Source organism: Rhincodon typus, chromosome 34 (assembly GCF_021869965.1).
Source record: "Rhincodon typus isolate 14 chromosome 34, sRhiTyp1.1, whole genome shotgun sequence".
NCBI classification, from domain to species: domain Eukaryota; kingdom Metazoa; phylum Chordata; class Chondrichthyes; order Orectolobiformes; family Rhincodontidae; genus Rhincodon; species Rhincodon typus.
In genome coordinates this window covers 1,529,922-1,550,726 of record NC_063365.1, presented here as the reverse complement: position 1 = coordinate 1,550,726, position 20,805 = coordinate 1,529,922, and the positions used below count along the sequence as shown (strand labels likewise).

At 41.7% G+C, this 20,805-nt stretch overlaps 1 protein-coding gene across 1 annotated transcript in view; it reads left to right on the top strand.

Annotated features, from left to right (window-relative positions):
* Positions 1–20,805, top strand: part of tm9sf3 (transmembrane 9 superfamily member 3) — a 118,403-nt gene that overhangs the window by 43,303 nt on the left and 54,295 nt on the right. The window contains exons 4-7 of the mRNA XM_048616261.1: positions 3,030–3,190; positions 8,559–8,636; positions 10,430–10,561; positions 18,597–18,763. Coding sequence (XP_048472218.1) covers positions 3,030–3,190; positions 8,559–8,636; positions 10,430–10,561; positions 18,597–18,763 — 538 coding nt within the window. The remainder of the gene's footprint in view (positions 1–3,029; positions 3,191–8,558; positions 8,637–10,429; positions 10,562–18,596; positions 18,764–20,805) is intronic.

The window sequence follows — 20,805 nt, the reverse complement described above, 5'->3', positions numbered from 1 at the left end:
CAGCCTTCCTGCTCCTCTGATGCTGCTTGGCCTGCTGTGTTCATCCAGCTCTACACCTTGTTATCTCAGATTCTCCAGCATCTGCAGTTCCTACTATCTCACAATTTACCTGTTTTTCCACAGGATGACTGTTTTAATCAAAATGGATTGCATTACAATTAATGGTATTGTTTTTCATCCCTCACACTGGAGTTCATCCTCCTATTTGAGTGACAACTCAGTTTAGCTTCCTTTTGATCTAATGAGAACTAACCTATAGCAAGTGGAGTATTAACCATACTCTACCATCCCCTGTTTGCAAAACCGAATATAGTGTCCAATATTACATGATTCTATAATTGGACAGCACTTATTAAACAATTCTGATTGTGCAATTATCAGCAAACATCCTCCATCTTCAGCACCTCCATGAAGCAGTCCATGTTCAAATGCAACAAAACCATGACAAAATCCAGGTTTGAGCTGAAAAGTGACAAGTAACTTTCATGCCACACAAATACTGAGCAATGACCGTGTTCAGTAAGACATAATCTAAACACCACTCCTTGGGTAACCATTGACGAGAAATGCAGTTGGACTTGCCATATAAATATAATAGCTACAAGGATAGGTCAGAGGCTAAGACTATGTGGTGAATAACTCACTTCCTGAGTCTCCAAGGAATACTGCAATGACTAACTCACCACCTGACTCCCCAAAGCCTGTGTGCTATCAACAAGCACATTGTCCCACTTGCCTGGGTGAGTCAGCTCTGAAAGCACTCTAGAAACCCGACACCATCCAGGACAAAGCAGCCTGCTTGATTGACGCCACATTGACAAACATTCAGACCCTCCACCACTGACGCTCAGTATCAGCAGCATGTATCATCTATAAAATGTACTGCAGAAATTCACCAATGTATTTTAGTATTTTCCAAACTTCCTTCTGCCTAGAAGGCCAATGGCAGCAGATATATGGGAACATCTCCACTTGTTAGTACCCGTCCAAGCAACTCACCATCCTGATTTGGAAATATATCGCTGTCTAACTGTTGCTGGGTCGAAATCCTGGAGTTCCCTCCCCAGTGGCATTGTCTAGCTATGATTTTGCCTATAGCACATGGAATGCAGCAGTCTAAGAAGACAGCTCACCACCGCCTTCTCAAGGGTAACAAGGGTCAAGCAATAAACGCCGGCCCAGCCAGTGAAGCCATGTTCCATGAATAAATTTTTTTTTTAAAAAGTGCTACTAATGACATTACAATCAATTTAAGATTACCAGTTGGATTTGCATTGTGGCTCACTGATGTTTGTTCAAAGCTACATATATTTACAAACAGAAAGAACATGCTTTATCAACTAAGAAAAAGGTACGGGGAAACTATTCTCTGGTGCATTCCACGTGGCAAATCTTGACTAATCAGGTTTGATTTTGAGCCAAAGTTCGGGGGTTAGCTGTGATGCACTTAACGATACAACATCTTAAAAGCATCTAGATGGGTGTATGGATAGGAATAGCTTAGAGGAATGTGGGCCCAAACGCTGGCAAGTGGGACTTAGTCCGATTGAGATGACTGGTTGGCATGCATGAGTTGACTCAAGGGTTTGTTTCCGTGCTGTATGATTCTGACTTTATGATGCGTTGATGCCTTTTCAATGGGAACATCTCTGCTAGAGTCCACTTGCCAGCCAATCAACACCCTTCCTCTGAACTGTAAATTGATGTTCTGTTTGAGGAGTGGTATTTTTTTTTTGCAGCCTGTCCGAGTGAATGCAAGATGAAAAAATTTTATGGAATGTCACTTTTTTCCAGTAATACTTAAGTATAGCTCCCCTTATCAACAAATTTTGACTCTATCCACTCAGCCAATATCCTGTAAATTATACACTGAACACAAGTAAATACAGATTTGAACATGGGTGGACAGCACTTCCAACTATTTTAAAGATTCATCCCTGACACTTCCCACCAGTTCTTAATTGTTTGCTCCTCTCTTTATAAATTCCCTCTTTTGTAACTTTAACCAAAAATCCCCCATATTTGTCAAAGATTTTTCTACAGTCCAGGTAGACTTCATTCACTGCTTTCACCCCATTTTATGTTACTTCTTCAAAGAATTCTTTAACATTTATGAAACGAGATCATTCCCATTGAATTTTATGCTGACTGTTCCTAATTGTTGCATTTTTTTTGCTATATGCACGGTAATTTAGTTAATTAAATACATTGCAGGATGTGGTACAGGATATGATGAATGTCAGCCAGCTGAGAGAATGGCTTAGTCTCAGTGGGAAGAATAGTCTGTTGGGTGTATAGTGCCATTGCAGTTATGGTAATTTCACTTGCTGCCTCCTGATACATCATTAGTTGTTGGAAATCTCAAATATTCAGACCTAACATCTCATCTTTCTAAGCATTTCAGTATTTGAAATAGTGGTTTTGTGGATACCATTCTGCACGCAAAATGAAAAGCAGTTCATTGATTTAGATTGTTGGTGTCAGCTTTATCTTTTCTTGATTAAGCCACTTTTTGTTTGTGAACGCAACATTAGTTAGAAATGTTAACATTTGAATGCAGAAGAGGCATTGGATAAGTGTACACAATGCACCAATCTTCTGTGATCTGTTGTTAGTGTTAACTTGCTGCAGTTGGGTTCAATGAGTATTGAAAAGCTTTTGATTCATTATTAGGTCCAACCTGATCTTCACTTATCATCCACTTGTGCCACTGACTAGCAAGTAGGCATGGAAATTTGTCTGTATTTTATTTGATTTTTCTATCCATTGCCTATTGTAATGAAACCACTTCTGGTTGACCAACAGCTGTCTGCACTCAGGTGAATTATCAGGACATATGCTGCTGGACTTTGTATTTCTTGGTCTGTAAGCTTACTGCTATGCTAGGAGGTCCCCTTGCTCACTTAACATTGTGCATTGATTATACATTAGAAAGCACTATTAGATGTTGACGAAATTCCAAACTCTCCAGAGAAGAAAGTACTTGTTTGTTAAACTAAATGATACAATGCATTTCTCGTTGCATGCAGGAATTGTTGGTGAAGCCGATGAAAATGGAGAGGATCATTTCCTCTGGACTTACAAAAAACTTGAGATTGGCTATAATGGCAATCGAATTGTAGATGTGAACTTGACCAGTGAGGGAAAGGTCAAGTTGGTGCCAAACACAAAAATCGCAATGTCATATTCTGTAAGTATTGTTTATTTTATTTTTACAATTACAGCTAGAAAATACTGGGAATACAATTAACTCAAAAGGCAAGTTAGCACTTTGGGTGGAAATCATTTGTTAATACTGACCATTCATGCCATGGTCTCTTTCTTTGCATTTTGGCAACACACAGTCAGTTTCTCTTTATTTGTATGTTTTTTCAGAGTAAAGTAAAACAAACAAAATACTTTTATTTTGTAGTTTATGATTTTGACTGAAGTTAGTCATAGTACTCTGAAATCAAAACCGATGGTTAAATCATCCAAAGAATATACCAATATCATCTTGTGTATGAGCTATCTACTCGCATCCTATTTATTCACTCTGCTTCTAGTTATTTTAATAACTTTCTTTCATGCAATTAACATCTTAATCTCTCTGTACCTTTATGGTTATTAGTTCAATAATAGTCCTATCTGAGAAATCCACATTCAGAGGACTTTTTTTAAAAAATTTCTTAAAAAGCATTGGATAGCTTCAGTGTTCTTACTTATAAACTCTGGGATGAAAACCATCTGGTTCTGGAGATTTGCCAGCGTTTAGAACTAGTATTTTCTATTCTACTATTGATATGCTTGCATTAATTTTGCTAATTCCCTTTCACTGATTTATTATTAATTTCCTTGATGACAGCATGCTGCTATCCTCTTCCCCATCTGGAAGTACTAATACTAATATAATTATTTAATGTGTATGTCATTTCATTGTTTTCATTTGTAATATTATCATTCACAGTTTTAAACTGTCCACATTACTCTTAATAAATTTGTCCTTGCAAATTGATGTTCATAACTCCCTTTCAGAGCATGTAGTCAGTGGGCAAATTAGACCCTATAACCTACCAAAATTCCCAGAGTAAATGAAATCAGTGTGCATATGGGAGGATATGTCACCACACTGAAGGGAGAGTGGACGGAATGTGTGGGGAGGTTCTCCTGCATCACAGGCTTGTTCTGTCCTGGGCTTCATGATAATTTGCTCATACCAAAACAAGGTGATGACAGTGAGGCAATCAGCAAGGAACTGGAGCCATCTTGTGGTCCCAAAGTCTTGAATTTATATTCTGAGCATCTGCAAGCCTTTCCTACCTCTGTTTCCTTCATCGAGATGAATTTTAACACACGTTTTATTAGGCCAGCATTTATTATCCATTCCTAGTTGCCCCTGAGGAGACAGTGATGTGCTGCTACCTTGAACTGCTGCAGTCCATTTGGTGCAGGTGCACCATTGGGGAGGGAGTTCCACAATTTTGACCCAGCAACACTGAAGTAGCAACAGTGCATTTCCATGTCTGATGCTGGGATGCTTGGAAACTTGCAGGTGTTGGTGTTCCCATGTATGTGCCCTTGTCCTCCTGTGTCTGGAAGGTGCTGTCTAAGGAATCTTTTGACCTTCTGCTGTGCATCTTATGGAATGCACTACTTCTGCTGAGCATTGGTAGTTGAGGGTGTTAATATTTGAGGATGTTGTGCCAATCAAGTGGCAGCTGCTTTAGTCCTGGATGCTGTCAAGCTCAAGTGCTTCTTGGAATTATGGTATTCTAGGAAACTAGGGAGTATCCCATCACACTCCTGACATGAGCTTTGTAGGTGGTGAACTGGCTTTGGGAAGACAGGTGATGAATTGCTGCAGAATTCTGAGCTTCTGATATGTTTCTGTTGCCGCAGCTTTTATATGGCTAGTCCAGTTGAGTTTCTGGTCAGTGGTAATCCCCAGGATGTTGATAGTTGAGGATTTAGTGATGACTTTCAATAGCAACACCAAGGCACAATGCTTAGAGTATCTCTTAATGGAGATGGTTATTGCTTTGCAATTGTGACCTGAATATATCTTGTTATTGGTCATCCCAAATGTGGATATTGTCTAGGTTTGTTACATTGGATATGGGGTTCTGTGGTATCTGTAGAATCACTAATGGTGCTGAACATTGCGCAGGATTCAGCAATTGTCCCACTTCTGGCATTGTGTTGATGAGAAGGTCATTGAAACATTTGAAAATGGTTGGGCCTAGGTTATTCCCTTCAGGAACTCCAGCAGTGATGGCGAAGAGCCGAAATGACTGACCTCCAATGACTCGAACCATCTTTATGCTATTGAAGACTTTTCCCGCGATTGCCATTGACTCCAGTTTTCCACAGGTTCCTTGTTGTTAAATGGAGTCAAATGCAGCCTTGATGTCAAGGACAGTCACTCTCTCTCACCTCCTGGAATTAAGCTTTCTTCTGCAAGTTTAAACCAAGTCGATAATGAGGTCGGGAGCTAGTGGTCTTGCGGAGCCCAAACTAGACATCAGTGAGCAGGCTATTGCTGAGCAAGTGCTGCTTGATAGCAGTGTTGATGATGCCCTCCATCTCTTTACTGATCAAGAGTAGATTGCTGGGACAGTAATTGGCCAAGTTAGATTTAACCTGAAATGAAAACAGAAATAGCTGGAGAAACTCACCAGGTCTGGCAGCATCTTTGAAGAGAAAGCAGAGTTAACATTAAAGCAGAATTAAGGGTCCAGTGACTCCTCTTCAGAACTCTTGGCCTGAATATTAGGTGTGCTTTCTCTCCACAGACGCTGCTGGACCTGTTTTTGATTCTGTTTCAAATTTCTAGCATCTGCAGTTCTTTCTTTGTTTAGATTTATCCACCTTCTCGTCCTGACATATCTGGGCAACTTTCCACAGTAGATGCCAGTGTTGTAGCTGTACTGGAACAAGTTGGCTAGGGGCATGGTAAATTCTGGAGCCAAAGTCTTCAAGACTCTTGGCCTGAATGTTGCCTTTGTAGTACCCAGGTGCCTCCACCACTACTTCATATCCTTAGTAGTATTTGGAATTGGCTGAAGACCGTGATGTCAGAGACCACCAAATTGGACCAAGATGGAACATCTGCTCAGCACTTCTGGCAGGAGATTGTTGTAAATGCTTCAGCCTTCTCTTTTGCCCTGATGTGATGGGCTCCCCCCATCATTTGTGGAACTACCTTCTCCAGTGAGTTGTTTAATTGTCTGTTGTGCATGTGGCAGGGCAGCAAAACTCTGATCTGATCGATGGTTTAGGAATTGCACGCAAGTGATCTTGTTCTGTAGCTTCACCAAACTAATGCCCAGTATGCAGGTTGCTGCTGCTGTACTCTTCATTGAAGCAGGTTGATCCTGTGACTTGATGGTGATGGTAATGTTATTGTGAGTGTTATGCTGTGCCATGAGGATCAAAATTGTTTTGGACTACAATACTGCTACTGATGGCCCACTCTGCCTCATGGATGCCCAGTCTTGAGTTGCTAGAACTGTTTGAAGTCATAGTGATAGTGCCATAAAACATGACGGAGGGTATCCTCAATGTGAAGATGACACTTTGTCTCCACAACGTCTGTGTGGTGGTCATATTTACTGATACTATATGAACATATGCGACTGGGGAAGGCGAATTGTTGAGAATGAGGTCAAGTATATTTTTCTCTCATCACCTACTGTAAACCCAGTCGAGCAGCTATATCCTTTAGTGCTAGAACAGCTCGATCAGTAGTGCTGCTGTGAGCACTATTGGTGATAGACATTGAAATGCACCATCCAGAGTGCATTTGTGCACTAGTTCTCCCTGCTAATGCATTCTTCACTCGTCGTTCTAATCATTCATCAGCTGAGAGGATGGGTGGAAAAATGATAATCAGATATTTCCTTGCCGATGTTTGACCTGATGCCATGAGAATTGATGAGGTCTGGAGTCAATGTTGAGGACCCGTAGAGCAACTCCCTCCTGATTTGTATGCCACCCTGCCACCATCTCTGCTTGGTTTGTCCTACTGGCGGGACAGGAAGTAGTTAATTTCTTACCTTTTTTGATGCGAAGTGGAACTAGAGTGTGTGTAATGAAGCAAACTATTACAAGAACTTCACAATGATTTCCTTGTGCATTTCCATTAGCTGACATTTTATTGTGAAGCCACTGAAAGCTTGATGACTTCAGTGGCAACAATTTATGTGAATCACCATTCATAGACTTAACAATCAATATATTTGGCCCCTGAATGAATTGACTTCACACAAGAGGACTCCAATTTAGAATCTCAGAATCATACTGTACAGAAAAGGTCTTTCATCTCATCCAGTCTATACCACCAAAAGTATGCTAAATCTACATTTGTCCCACTTTCCAGCACGGGGTCCATATTGAATGTTATGACAGTTCAAGTGCTTTTTAAAGGTTATGAGGTTACCTGTCTCGATTACCTTCCCAGGCAGAGCATTCCAAACCACCTCCATTTGTGGGTGGAGAAAAAGTTTCCTCCAGTGTCCTTTAAACCTCCTGCCTTTCACTTTGAAAGTATGTCCCCTTTTTATTGACCCATCCACTAAGTGGAACAATTGCTTTCTATCCACCCTGTCCATGCCACTCATAATCTTAAATACCTCTATCACGTCCCCCCTCAATCTACTTTGCGCCAAAGAAAACAACCCAAGCTTATCCATTCTCTCTTCATAACTAAGATGCCTTGTCCTAGGCAATGTCCTGCTGATTCTCCTGTGTACCCATTCCAGTGCAATCAGATTGTTCCTATCATGTGGTAATCAGAACTGCACGCATTGCTCCAAATGTGGCCTAACCAAAGACCTGTTTAGCTCCAACATATGATCTGTATCTCAATAGATGCAGGCATGTGTCTGTTTGCTGCTTTAATTACCCTATCTGCTACCTTCAGAGATCTGTGGACAAGCACCCCAAGATCCCTTTGTTCCTCTGAGCACCTTAGTGTCCTGCCATTTTGAAATTTTGAAACAAGTCCCATCTTGAAGTAAGTACAGTTAAGTGGCAGGGCAATGAAGCAGTCAGTCTGTGTTTGGTGGTGACAGTGATGTGTTGCTCACTGAAACTCCCCGCAATCTCACATCGCTGATTTACCCATTGCTAGATGGTTATGTTACTCTGATATTTTGAAAGATTGGATAGCTGTAAAGATTAAGAAGGTGCATATTTTGCCCCAAATTACTCTTACTGTTCTAATCGTTTTTTTTTGGCCAAAAGTCCCAACCACATTCAGTCCAATTCTGCCAATTAACCAAGCAAGCATGTCACTCCAGGGGAACAAAATGTCATGAAGTTAAATGATATGACTTTCTGACAATGTAGCAACATTTCAAATGTTAAAAAAAATCTATTCCATTTAAGATTTATATGTACATACAATTTCAGTTAATCCACATTGTAAATCCTCATGACCAGATAAATCAAATTATACAGTCATGCTGAAACAAAGTTGATAATATTTCTGCCAATTGAACTTTGTGTTCCACAGTGTGTTGTCTGAAACTAAATTGCTCTATTTTGTTTTGCTTAAATTTGTCTTTGCTGCCTCTTAGATGAAATGGAAGAAATCTGATGTGAAGTTTGAGGATCGATTTGATAAGTACCTTGACCCATCCTTCTTCCAGCACAGAGTATGTTGCATTTTTAAAGTAACTATATTGTAACTCGCTGTGGATTAGAATTTGAATCTGATGATCTGTATAGGCAATGTCATGTTGTATCATGTTTTTTAACTAATAGAATGACTAGATTGTTAAGAGTTGTTGATTTTCTGCACATGGCCTGAGTTCATATAAGTTTTAATAATAGTCCATCTATCACAGCATTGTTTGTAATGAGCCAGAGGCTATGGCTGAAGGTAATTTACTGTTTGAAAGACTTATATTTGCATAGCACTCTTCACATCCTCAGAGCATCCCAAAATACTTTACAGACAGTGAATTTTTCTTTTGAAGTGTTGGAAATACAGCAGCTAATTTTTATATAGCAAGCTTCCACAAACAATGATGTAAAAGTCAACAATTGCCAATTCAGGACGTGGGATAAAAATTGGCAGGACACGGTAGAGAACTCATCTACCCTTCTACAAAGTTATGCCATGGGATTTTTTATGTTCATCTGAGGAAGCAGACAGTGCCTTGTCTTAGCATCTCACTTTAGAGACAGGATCTCGAACGATGCAGTGGAGTGTCAGTTTCAATGTTTTTGCACAAATCTCGGGCATAAGACTTGAAGTCACAACTCTTTGAGATGAGAGTGCTACCAACTGAACCACAGCTGACACAGTTGTGCAATGTGGGATTCAGTGGATAATAGTTTGGTTGGCAGAATTCATTCTGCTGGAGCATTGTAATGTAGGCATATTGTAATGCTATTCACAGCTTTGAACATTAGCTCTTCTGTGGAGTTTCTCACGGTTAGTTGAAGAGATATTATATCTGGCAGCAAAAGCTTAAATCACTAAACCGATACTTTTTCGTTGAATAATAAATTATATTTGAAGTGTTGACATCATACATTAGAAGCATTATAAGCATATTGTGGGTCTCCTTTTTTTTTTCTTGTTATAACAGAGCTAGACTGAAAAATTGTGTAATGCAAAATAAAATTGATGCATTAGTTCTCAGTTAATTAAAGTTCATGCTGGACAATAAATGTTCTTATTACATATTCAATTGTCTTTTATTTCCTGTGATACTTGGTAAAAATTTGTCCAGTAGCCACAGTTCACCGTGAATCACGTCGTGATTCACATTAATGTAAAATGGTTCACATTAAGTAAAATTATTCAATAGTTAGGTTAGTGCATAAATTTCTAGTGTTAATTGTAAATTGGCAAAATGCTGCGTAACTGTTTTGTTAGTCATCTAATGTTTTTTCGTTAATGTTTCCACTTTCCTTCTCGTGAAGCTGTTGACTTCCAGCCAGATTGACTCTGAAGGTTGGTTGTCCTCATCTCTTCTGTGTCCAGTTTTTGGGTATTGGCATGGTTTTTAATCATGATGATTGTCACTGCTGAGCCTGCCCCAAACTTGCCTGTTGTCCAGGAACACGTTTTCCAGTAGAAGCCTTTGGAATTTCTTTTCCTGCCTCTCCCAAACACAGAGGTGCCACAGACAATTGTACTTTGCTGAACTGAACTTCACACAGGCTAAAAATTTAATTTAGGACCTCTGGTCAATTGCTTGGCCTGGCAGCTCCAAGCCACTGCGACAGGTCGTTCTGTAAAAACTAGATGGTAATCTTATTGAATAGTGTTTTGAGTAGTGAAATTCAGCTTTGCAACATTAGCTCTTCTATGGAGTTTCTCTCAGTTATTTGAAGAGGACGTTGAATCACTGAACAGATATTTAGATTCTGTCAATTTTGTAAAGTGAAATTATCATTGCAATTTCTTAATATGTCACTTCTTTTGTGCTAACAGATTCACTGGTTTTCTATCTTCAACTCTTTCATGATGGTTATTTTCCTGGTTGGATTGGTCTCCATGATTTTAATGCGCACTTTAAGAAAGGATTATGCTCGGTATAGTAAGGAAGAAGAAATGGATGACATGGTAAGGACCTTCAATGGTGGTCATTTTGGCAATTACCTTTCATACTAATGATCGCTTTGATCTCTTAGGATATGGGAATAGCTTGATACTTGTGAGAACCATGAAGCCATTCTTCTGTCTTGCTTTGTTCTGGTAACAGTTCCTTTAGACAGCACCTAGTAAACACGTTTTTAAAAAAAAAACTGCACAGCTTCTGCCTGTGTGGTTTCATGCTATGAGGTTTGTCCTCATGAGTGATCTGTACCTTGCTGATAACTGGGAACCTTAACACTTGATTTTCCAAGAGATAGTAAGAACTGCAGATGCTGGAGTCAGAGGTAACACAGTGTGGAGCTGGAGGAGCACAGCGGGCCAGGCAGCATCAGAGGAACAGGAAAGTTGACGTTTCAGGTCGGGACCCTTCAGAAATGGGGAAGGGGAAGGGAGCTCCAAAATAAATAGAGAGGAGGTGTGGGGCTGGGGAAGGTAGGTGAGTGCAGGTAGGGAGGGGTGGGGCTGGAGAAGGTAGGTGAGTGCAGGTAGGGAGTGGTGGGGATTGGTCAGTGAGGTGGGAGAGAAATGGACTGGTTGTGTCAGGTCAAGGAGAGGGAAGGTTGATCATGGGATAGAGACCAGGGGTGGGGAGATTTTGAAACTGGTAAAATCCACATTTAGGCCATTGGGCTGTAGGCTCCCGAGGCGGAATATGAGATACTGCTCCACCAGTTTGTGGCTGGTGTCTGGAGGAGGCCCAGGATGGACATGTCACTTAGGGAGTCTGTGTGGGGTGGGGGTTAAAATGGTTTGCGACTAGAAGATATTGTCGTTTGTCGCGAACAGAGCGCAGGGTCTCTACAAAATGGTCTCCAAGCCTCCACTTGGTCTCTCCGATGTAGAGGAGGCCACATCGGGAGTAGCGGATGCAGTAGACCAAGTTGACAGATGTGCAGGTGAGCCCCTGTCTAATGTGAAAGGTTTGTTTTGTGCCTTGAATGGAGGTGGTGGGTTGTGGGGAGAGGGGGGTGGAGAGACGTAGGGGCAGATGTAGCACTTTGTGCGGTTGCAGGGAAGGGTGCCGGGGGTGGTGGTGGCATTAGTGTGGAGTGTGGAGCAGATGGGGGAGCTGTCAGATAGGGCAGAGTAAAAAGCGTTGGTTGAAGTTGGGGATCCCGCACAGAATGAAAAACATAAGAGGTCCTTTGCAGGTCTGGGAGGCTCTGAGCTGGGGTAGGGTTGATTGCAGTGCCAGAAGATGCTTGGTGCATTGCTGAGAGTGTGTGCTTGAGGATCTGTAGAGAAAACCGTTTTTGGAGTGTCTGGATGTTGTGTATGTAGAGGTTGCACAGAACCGGATCTTCCCCAGTGGACTCCAATCTACAGGTCCCAACCCGAAACTTCAACCTTCCTGCTCCCCCTGATGCTGCCTGGCCTGCTGTATTTCTCCAGCTCCACATGGTTATCTCTGACTTCAGAATCTGCAGTTCTTATTATCTCTGAGTGAGTTCTAACTCCCACTGCGAAGCCTCTTCCAAGGATGCCCAGCTCGAAGAAGTTGTCCTCCTCCCTCCGGAAAGACCTCAGTGGGTCTCTATCCCACTGCAACCCTCTGGTAATCTCTTTGGCCCTGAAACTGCTCGACCACATACTGAAGCAAACCAGGTACTACAGCCACACTGCCTTTCTGAGTACCTGCCTACAGAACTGGATCATCCCCAATGGACTCCAATGTATGTTCAGGCCATCCTAATTTGGCCCTGACCGTGACAACCACTACAATCAACCCTACCCCAACTTAGAGACTCCCTCTCCCAGACCTGCAAAGGAGTTCTTCTGTTTTTCATTCTGCACAGGATCCACAACCTCAATCAACACTTTTACTCTGCCCTATCTGACAACTCCCTCGACCGCTCCACACTCCCCACTAACCCCACCACTCCCCTCGCACCTCAAGCAAAGGCTCGGAGACTGTGTTGTGGAGCGTCCATGCTCCGTTCATGACAAATGACAACACCTTCCAGTCTTGAACCATTTTAACTCCCCCTCCCATTCCCTGGGTGACATGTTCATCCTAGGCTTCCCCCAGTGTCACAATGCCAGGAGCAGCACCTGATATTCCACCTCAGGGGCCTACAGCCCAATGGCCTAAATATGGATTTTACCAGTTTCAAAATCTCCCTAACCCCGGCCTCATCTCATGACCAACCCTGCCTCCTTAACCTGACGCAACCTGTCCATCTTCTCTCCCACCTATCCGTTCCTCCCATCTCACTGACCAATCCCCACCACTGCCTACCTGCACTCCCCTATCCCCACCCCCCCTCCCCTCCCCAGCCCCACCCCTCCTCTCTATTTCAGAGCTCCCTCCCCGCCCCCCCCCCCCCACCCCCCGCCATTTCTGATAAAGGGTCCCGACACACAACGTCAACTTTCCTGCTGCTCTGATGCTGCCTGGCCTGCTGTTTTCCTCCAGCTCCACACTGTGTTATCTCTACTTGATTTTCCAAGATATAATTTCTCGTGTCATGGATTCATGATGTGAAAATGCTGGTCTTGGGCTAGGGTAGACAAAGTCAGAAGTCACACAATGCCAGGTTATAATCCAACAGATCTTTTTGAAATCACAAGCTTTTGGAGTGTAGCCCCTTTGTCAGGTGAAGGGTCTATCTTCCAAAAGCTTGTGATTTCAAATAAACCTGTTGGACTATAACCTGTTGTCATGTGACTTCTGACTTTGTCGTGGATTTAGCAACTTTTCAAGTGAACTTTTATTTTCGTACTTAGAAAATAGTGCATGTTTTGTTTTGCCAAAGCACTTGTTCATTGCTTTAAAAAAAATCACTACTTCAAAAGTTTGGTTGTGATGTTGTAATAACTGGAGAGATGGTATAGGAGGTACAGATTTGACTAAGGCTTCTGTAGGCTTCGTGTGGTACTGACTATGTTGCTCAGATAGTAAGGTTAATTAAAAGCCTTTCAAAGACATGATCACCTAGAGCAGCCCATAAACCAATAGCAAAGAATAAAGAAAAGACCAAACTAAAGCTAAAGCAGATTATGTCAAAAGAATTTCAGCCTCAATTAGGTGTGTACATTGGTATAGTGGACTTGTACTTTCACTAGGAATCCAGGGGTCTTGATTAATAATTAGAAGAGTTAGTTAAATGTTAACATGATAGCTAATGAATTTAAATTCAGTTCCTACTTTTGTTCTTTCATGGGTATAGGTATTGCTGGCAAGACAAGTATTTATTGTCCATCCCTAATTGCCTTTGAGCTGAGTGGTTAACTCTACCATATCAGAGGGCATTTAAGAGTATTTCACATTGCTGTGGGTCTAAAAGCCTGGGTTAGGATGACAGATTTCCTTCACTAAAGTATATTGGTGAACCATATGGGTCTCTATGGCAATCAGTACTGGTTCTATGGGCACTATTACTGAATGTGGTTTCCACCTGCAGTTGTTTTTTTTTTAGAAATTTAAGTTAATTCTTTACCAGTTCATAGAATTATAGAATCCCTACAGTTTGGAAGCAGGCCATTTGGCCCGTTGAGTCCACACCAACCCTCTGAAGAGCATACCATCCAGACACTCCCCACTCCCCACCCTATCCCTGTAACCCTGTATTTCCCATGGCTAACCCACCTAGCCTGGACATCCCTGGACACTATGGAGAATTTAGCATGGCCAACCCCCACCTAACCTGAACATCTTTGCTTCAACCCAAATGTTTGCATATGGTTCTAAAATTCTCAAACAGTGAGATTATCACCTGGTCACATTTCCTCTATTCAAAATTCTGGAATTAAAAAGCTGGTACGTAAGGGTGGCTGTGAAATTTCCACATTGTCGTATAACCTACCTGGTTCACTAATGTGCCTTAGGTTAGCGAATTTGCATTCTTACCTGGTGTGATCTGTCTGCAAATACAGGCACATAGCAATGCGCTTGACTTTTAATTATCCTCTGAAGTAACCTAATAAGCCTTCCAGTTATGTCAAAGAACTATGAAAAATTCTGATATGAATAAAACTGTAATGACCATCCTGTATTGACCCCGATACGCCCAGCCCAGCCAGCTGTGCGTAATTCCCCTCATTAAAGTCTGTAGACTTGTTGTACAAGAGGCTAGTTGAAGAGCAATCTGATATTGTGGTGGTCTCAAAATTGTACCTTTCCTGCCAGTGCCCCAGACTCTTCCATTCACCATGTTGTGTTCATTGGAAACTGAAGCATGAGAGCTGACAGTGCAACGATGTAGTCAGGAGCAAATAAAGTCTTAAAGTTATACAGCATAAAAACAGATTCTTCGGTCCAACTTGTCTGCGGCGACCAGATCACCTAGATCCAGTCCCACTTGCCAGCATTTGGCTGATATCCTTCTAAACCCTTCCTATTCATGTACTCATCTAGGTGCCTTTTATATGTTGTAATTATACCAGCCTTCACCATCTCCTCTGGCAGCTTGCTCCATACATGCACCATTTGCTGCATGAAAAAGTTTCCCCTTAGAGCCCTTTTAAAGCTTTCCCCTCTCATCATAAACCTGTGCTCTCTAGTTTTGGATTCTCATATCCCGGATAAAAGATCTTGGCTATCCACCCTATCAATGCCCCTCATGATTTCAGAAACCTCTAAGTTCACCTCTCATTTTCCAACACTCCAAAGAAAAATGTCCCAGTCTATTCAACCTTTCTCTATAGCTCAAACCCTCCAATCCTAGCAACATCCTTGTAAAGCTTTTCGGAATCCTTTCAAGTTTCAGAGGAATCATAGAATCCCTACAGTGTGGAAGCAGGCCACTTGGCCCATTGAGTTACACCGTCCCTCCAAAGAGCATCCCATCCAGGCGCACCATCCTACCCAGTCCCCATAAACCTGCATTTCTCATGGCTAACCCACCCATCCCTGAATACTTGGGCAATTTAACATGGCCAATCCACCTAACCTGCATATCTTTGGACTCTAGGAAGAAACTGGAGCACCTGGAGGAAACCCACACAGACGCAGGGAGAATATGCAAACTCCACACAGACAGTTGCCCAAGGGTAGAATCGAACCTGGATCCTTTCCACTCTGAGGCAGCAGTGCTAACCACTGTGCCACTATGCTGTCCTCATTTTTCCTACAGCAGGGAGACCAGAATTGCATACTTTCCTTCTCTGGGTTAATTTGGATAACTTTCTACTTCACTGCACCTACCCCGCACTACTGCCCGACTTAACGCACTCCTAAACAGCCTGCCAGAGAGACAATGTTCTGAGGTGTTCCCAACGTTGATTGCAGGTCACATAGACATCAGATCACATATACCATATCTAGCGTTAGCAAGGAAATCTCCTTGCCACCTACCTCTTCCATAATAAATGAGCACTCTTCCATGTGAATGCTGGCTAGAAGTAGCACTGAGTGTAGCAAGGGCAGAGAATGTTTGGATGCTTCAATGCAGATGATCAAGGGTAGTTTAGTAGCACCTTCTGACCAGGCTGACCACGTCCTGAATGGCATATCTACCAAACTAAGCCTGTCACACGTCGGTGAGAGAACTGACATGAGGGGAAAACCCACTTGGTTTTGTCCTTACCAGTTTACCTATCATAGATGCATCTTGTCTATCACAGTACTGGTGAGTGTGATCACTGAACAGTAGTTGCAAAGATGTTGTATCATCTGCGGAAAACTGCTGAGCTACATCCTCTGAACAAAATTAGAGGTAAATCCAAACCAGTCAATGTCCCAAAATCTGATGCTCAGCTTCTAGGAAAAGGATCTTGTTGAAATGGACGAATGGGCTGAAAAATGGCAGATGGAGTACAATCTGGATAAATGCGAAGTATTGCATATTGGTACAACAAACAAGGGTAGGGATTATACAGTTAAAGGTACAGCGTTGGGTAGTGTTGTGAAACAGTGGGACCTATGGGTACAGGTACATAATTCTTTGAAGTTTGCATTGCATATAGACAGGGTGTTTAAAAAGGTGTTTGGCACACTTGCCTTTGAGTATAGGAGTTGGGAAGCCATGTTGAGGTTGTACAGAGCATTGGTACGGCCTCTTCTGGAATACTGTGCCCAGTTCTGGTCGCCCAGTTATAGGAAGGATATTATTAAGCTAGACAGGGTTCAGAAGAGATTTACCAGGATGTTGCCGGGTATAGAAAGTTTGAGTTTTAAAGAAAGGCTGGATAGGCCGGAACTTTTTTCACTGGAGTGTAGTAGGTTGAGAGGTAACCTATAGAAGTTTATTAAATAATGAGGCGTATAGACAAAGTTAATAGTAGTTGTCTTTTCCATAGGGTGGAGAGGGGTTTCAAGAGTACAGGCATATCTTTAAATGAGAGAAGAAAGATTTTAAAAAGACAAGAGGCGCATCTTTTACGCAAAGGGTGGACTGCATGTGGAATAACCTTCCTGCGGAAGTAGTGGATGTGGGTACAATTAAAATGTTTAAAAGGCATTTGGAGAAGTACATGAATAGGAAATGTTTGGAGGGATGTGGGCCAGGAGCTGGCAGGTGGGACTAATTTAGTTTGGGATTATGTTTAGCAAGGGTTGGTTGGACCGAAGAGTCTGTTTCCGTGCTGTATGACTCTGACTCTGACTCTGAGTGCATGACTCCAGACCTCTCAGCTTGTCTACATGCTACACGTTGAGTCTGGTGGAATATTCTCCATTCAGATGGATGCATGTTACTCTAAAAGCAGCACTCAGACACTGTCTGGAGCAATGCAGATTACTTGAATATAATCCCATCTATCACACTCATTCCTTCTGCTATTGGTGCACTGATTACCATCTATAAAATGCATGAGACAAATTGTCAAAATTTGCTGTGGAAGAAACTTTGACCTGACAAACTGTACTGCCTAAAAGGCCACGCATAGCAGGTACAGGGAAATATCAGCCATGTTTCCCCCCAACTCTCATAAATTTTAATGGGGAAGTATATTCCTATGCTTCATAATGTTGCTGGGCCAAATTTTTAGAACTCCCTCTACAACAGCATTTTAGGTGTACTATATGAACTGCAGAGGTTCACTACCTTCTCAAGCTGTTAAAGAGCTTGGTAATAAATGCCTGCATTCTATGAACAAATTTTTATCTTTCAGAATGATTTTGCTCTGTGCTATCAGAGATAGAGATTATTTTTTTCCTGAGGTTGTAGAACTTTGGAACTCTGTCTCAGAAGACATTGTCGGTGAGATAATTGAATTGAGGCCTTCAACCATAGTATACGCCAGGCACTGCTTGCCCAGCAGATATTACACTTTGCCTAAGAGTTTGAATTCTTTCATGGAGTGTCTGTTCCCAACTCAAACATGGCTACAGTTATCCATCTACATTTGTGTAGTTGCACATCATGCTGACATAATATTAAATTCTAAACTGGTTGTAAGATCTGGGCAAATGTAGCAATAATTATAATCCATCTGTAAATTTGTTTTGTACTATTGGTGAAGGTTAAGTAGCAGTGTGTCTATGTAGTGTTAAAATGGTAACTCGAACTGTTTTTGATTGGTTAATTTGCTCTTGGCATTTTCTCTGGAGTCAATGAGAATATCCTACATTTTAGTTGCAGTTTATTGTATGTTTTATTCTGTCCTTTTCTTTCTTTAGCTGAGAATGTAGTGCCTGGGAGATAATTGCACTCAGGAAAGCAGCTGTGCTTTTATTTTGGATTAGTATAAGGTTCAAATGGTCCTAATCATTTACAAAATCACAGCATTTATATTGTCCCAGTTTTGCATTTGAGTTATTACTATCTTCAAGATCAAAATATTCTTATTGTGACTGGTCAAATCCTACCCACTTACTGCTGCAACATTTGGATTTAATCAACATCAAGCAAAAAGGCCATTGAAGTTATAGCGCTATAGGAGAGACAGACACAAAAACAATTCACCCTGTGAGTGATGTCTCTTCAAAGTAATCTTGAAAATGGCTCACACCCCTCTCCAGTATTGACATTGGATCTTTAATGTTTCTCAATAGTTTTTCACTTTTACCCAGCTTATTGAGATGCAGAGATCTAATCCATTGTGAAATTATATTTTACAGGACAGAGATCTGGGAGATGAGTATGGCTGGAAACAAGTTCATGGTGATGTATTCAGACCATCTAGCCACCCGCTAATATTTTCATCACTCATAGGATCTGGTTGCCAGATATTCTTTGTATCCTTCATTGTCATTGTTGTGGCAATGGTTGAAGACCTATACACAGAGTAAGTATGTATTTTTTTTTTGTTTTAGTTATGAGTGCAGTGAGTATTTCAGAAAAAGAATGTGCAGTGTTTTCTTTAATATGAGAAATGTGGAAGTTCCAACTGAGGGGAAAAGTTAGTCGTTGAAGATGCTAAACAGATTTGTAGCTTTCTTCTGGCTGAGTAGGTGATTGTATTATGTGGTATTGTCTTGTGTGACACTTGACCTCACAGATAAGGACCCAGGTCTAGGCCAATAAGCTATATAGGACTTCTCTTAATCTACTGATTTAGGAGCCACTTTGAGTTGGTGCAGGGAAATGAGCTTTTGTTCCTCACTGTTCCATTATGTTAGGAAGTTATAAGCAAATGTTGCCCACTCAGCTCTGTAACCCTCCTCCGCCATTCATCAAGATCATGGCAGATCTGTCTTTATCGTGAATTCCACATTCCCATCTATTTTCAATAACTTTTGATTGCCCTGCCTAACAAGAATCTATCTAGCTGTACCTTAAAAATACTCAATGATCTCACCAACAGTGTCTTCTGAGACAGAGTTCCAAAGTTCTACAACCTCAGGGAAAAAAAACTCTACCTCTGTCCTAAAGGGGCAAACGTAAATTTTTAAATTATCTTAGTTCTGGACTCAGGTACAAGACACAACATTCTTTCCATAACCACCTTGTCAAGACATTCATTTTTGTATACTTCAATATGAAAATTTCCCCTTATTCTTCTAAACTCCAATGAAAAAGTGACTCTGTCCGACCTTTCCTCATAAGACATCTGCTCATTTGGGCTATCAAACACATAAACCTCCTCTGAACATTGCATGCACAATCTTCTTCAGGAAACCAAAATTCCATAGAGTGTTTGAGAAGTAGACTCACCAATGTCCTGCGTAACTGAAATAAAACTTCCTTAATTTTATGTTTAATTTCATCCACCACTCAACACTGTATATTAAGTATTCATGCATGTAGATCACATAGGAATGGATTCAGCACAGCAGTAACAAACCTGAAATAGTAAGAACTGCCGATGTTGGAGTCAGAGATAACCCAGTGTGGAGCTGGAGGAGTACAGCAGGCCAGGCAGCATCAGAGGAGCAGGAAAGTTGGTCGGGACCCTTCTCCAGAAATGTGGAGGGGGAAATGAACTCCGAAATACATGGAGAGAGGAGGGGTGGGGCTGGGGAAGGTAGGTGGGATGGTGATAGGTGAGTGCAGGTATGAAGTGGTGGGGATTGGTCAGTGAGGTAGGAGGAGCGGATAGGTGGGAGAGAAGATGGACAGGTGTGTCAGGTCAAGGAGGCAGGGATGAGAGGGAGGGTTGGTTATGGGATGAGGCTGGGGATGGGAGATTTTGAAACTAGTAAAGTCCATGGTCTCAAAGTGTTGTGAATCTGTGGTTGCTGGGACTTTGAGTAGATTTAAAGAGGTTATAGTTTTTTTTTAATTGGTAATGGGTTGAAGGGTTATGGAGAGCAGGCAAGAAAATGGGATTGAAACCAAGATGAGATTAGTCATGATTGTATTAAGTTCAAGTGGCTGAATTGTCTACGCACTGTAGGCTTTCACACTTTTACCTCTGATTTTCCTGTGCAACCCAGGATCCTGAAACTTCACACTCTGCCTCCCATCTGACTTTTCTGTGGACTTGAGGGATGGTGGGATGTACCTTCACTTTCCTGGTGCCAAGCTGCATTTAGTTTCTCAGTAAACAATTTGTTCTCAGATGTTGCTGCTGGTATCTGCCAGCAGAGGGCAACATTAGCATGTGAATACAATTGAACTTTGTACTCGGAAGAATCTTCAGGTTGCATCGAGCAAACTTGTCTGGCCAGGGTTCCTGTTCTTGATTACAGTCGCCACTTTCACACAAGGATGTTAGGTGATAATGTGATCAGACTTGGTTGTAATAGCACATGTACCTGGGCAACCTGCAACACTCATTCGAAGCCTTCTCAGGTGAAGATTTTTTTCTTGGGTGAGGTGCTCCCAGCGTCATCAGAGAGATGTGGAGAAAAATAATTTTTTAAACAATTGTCAAAGATTTTTAGT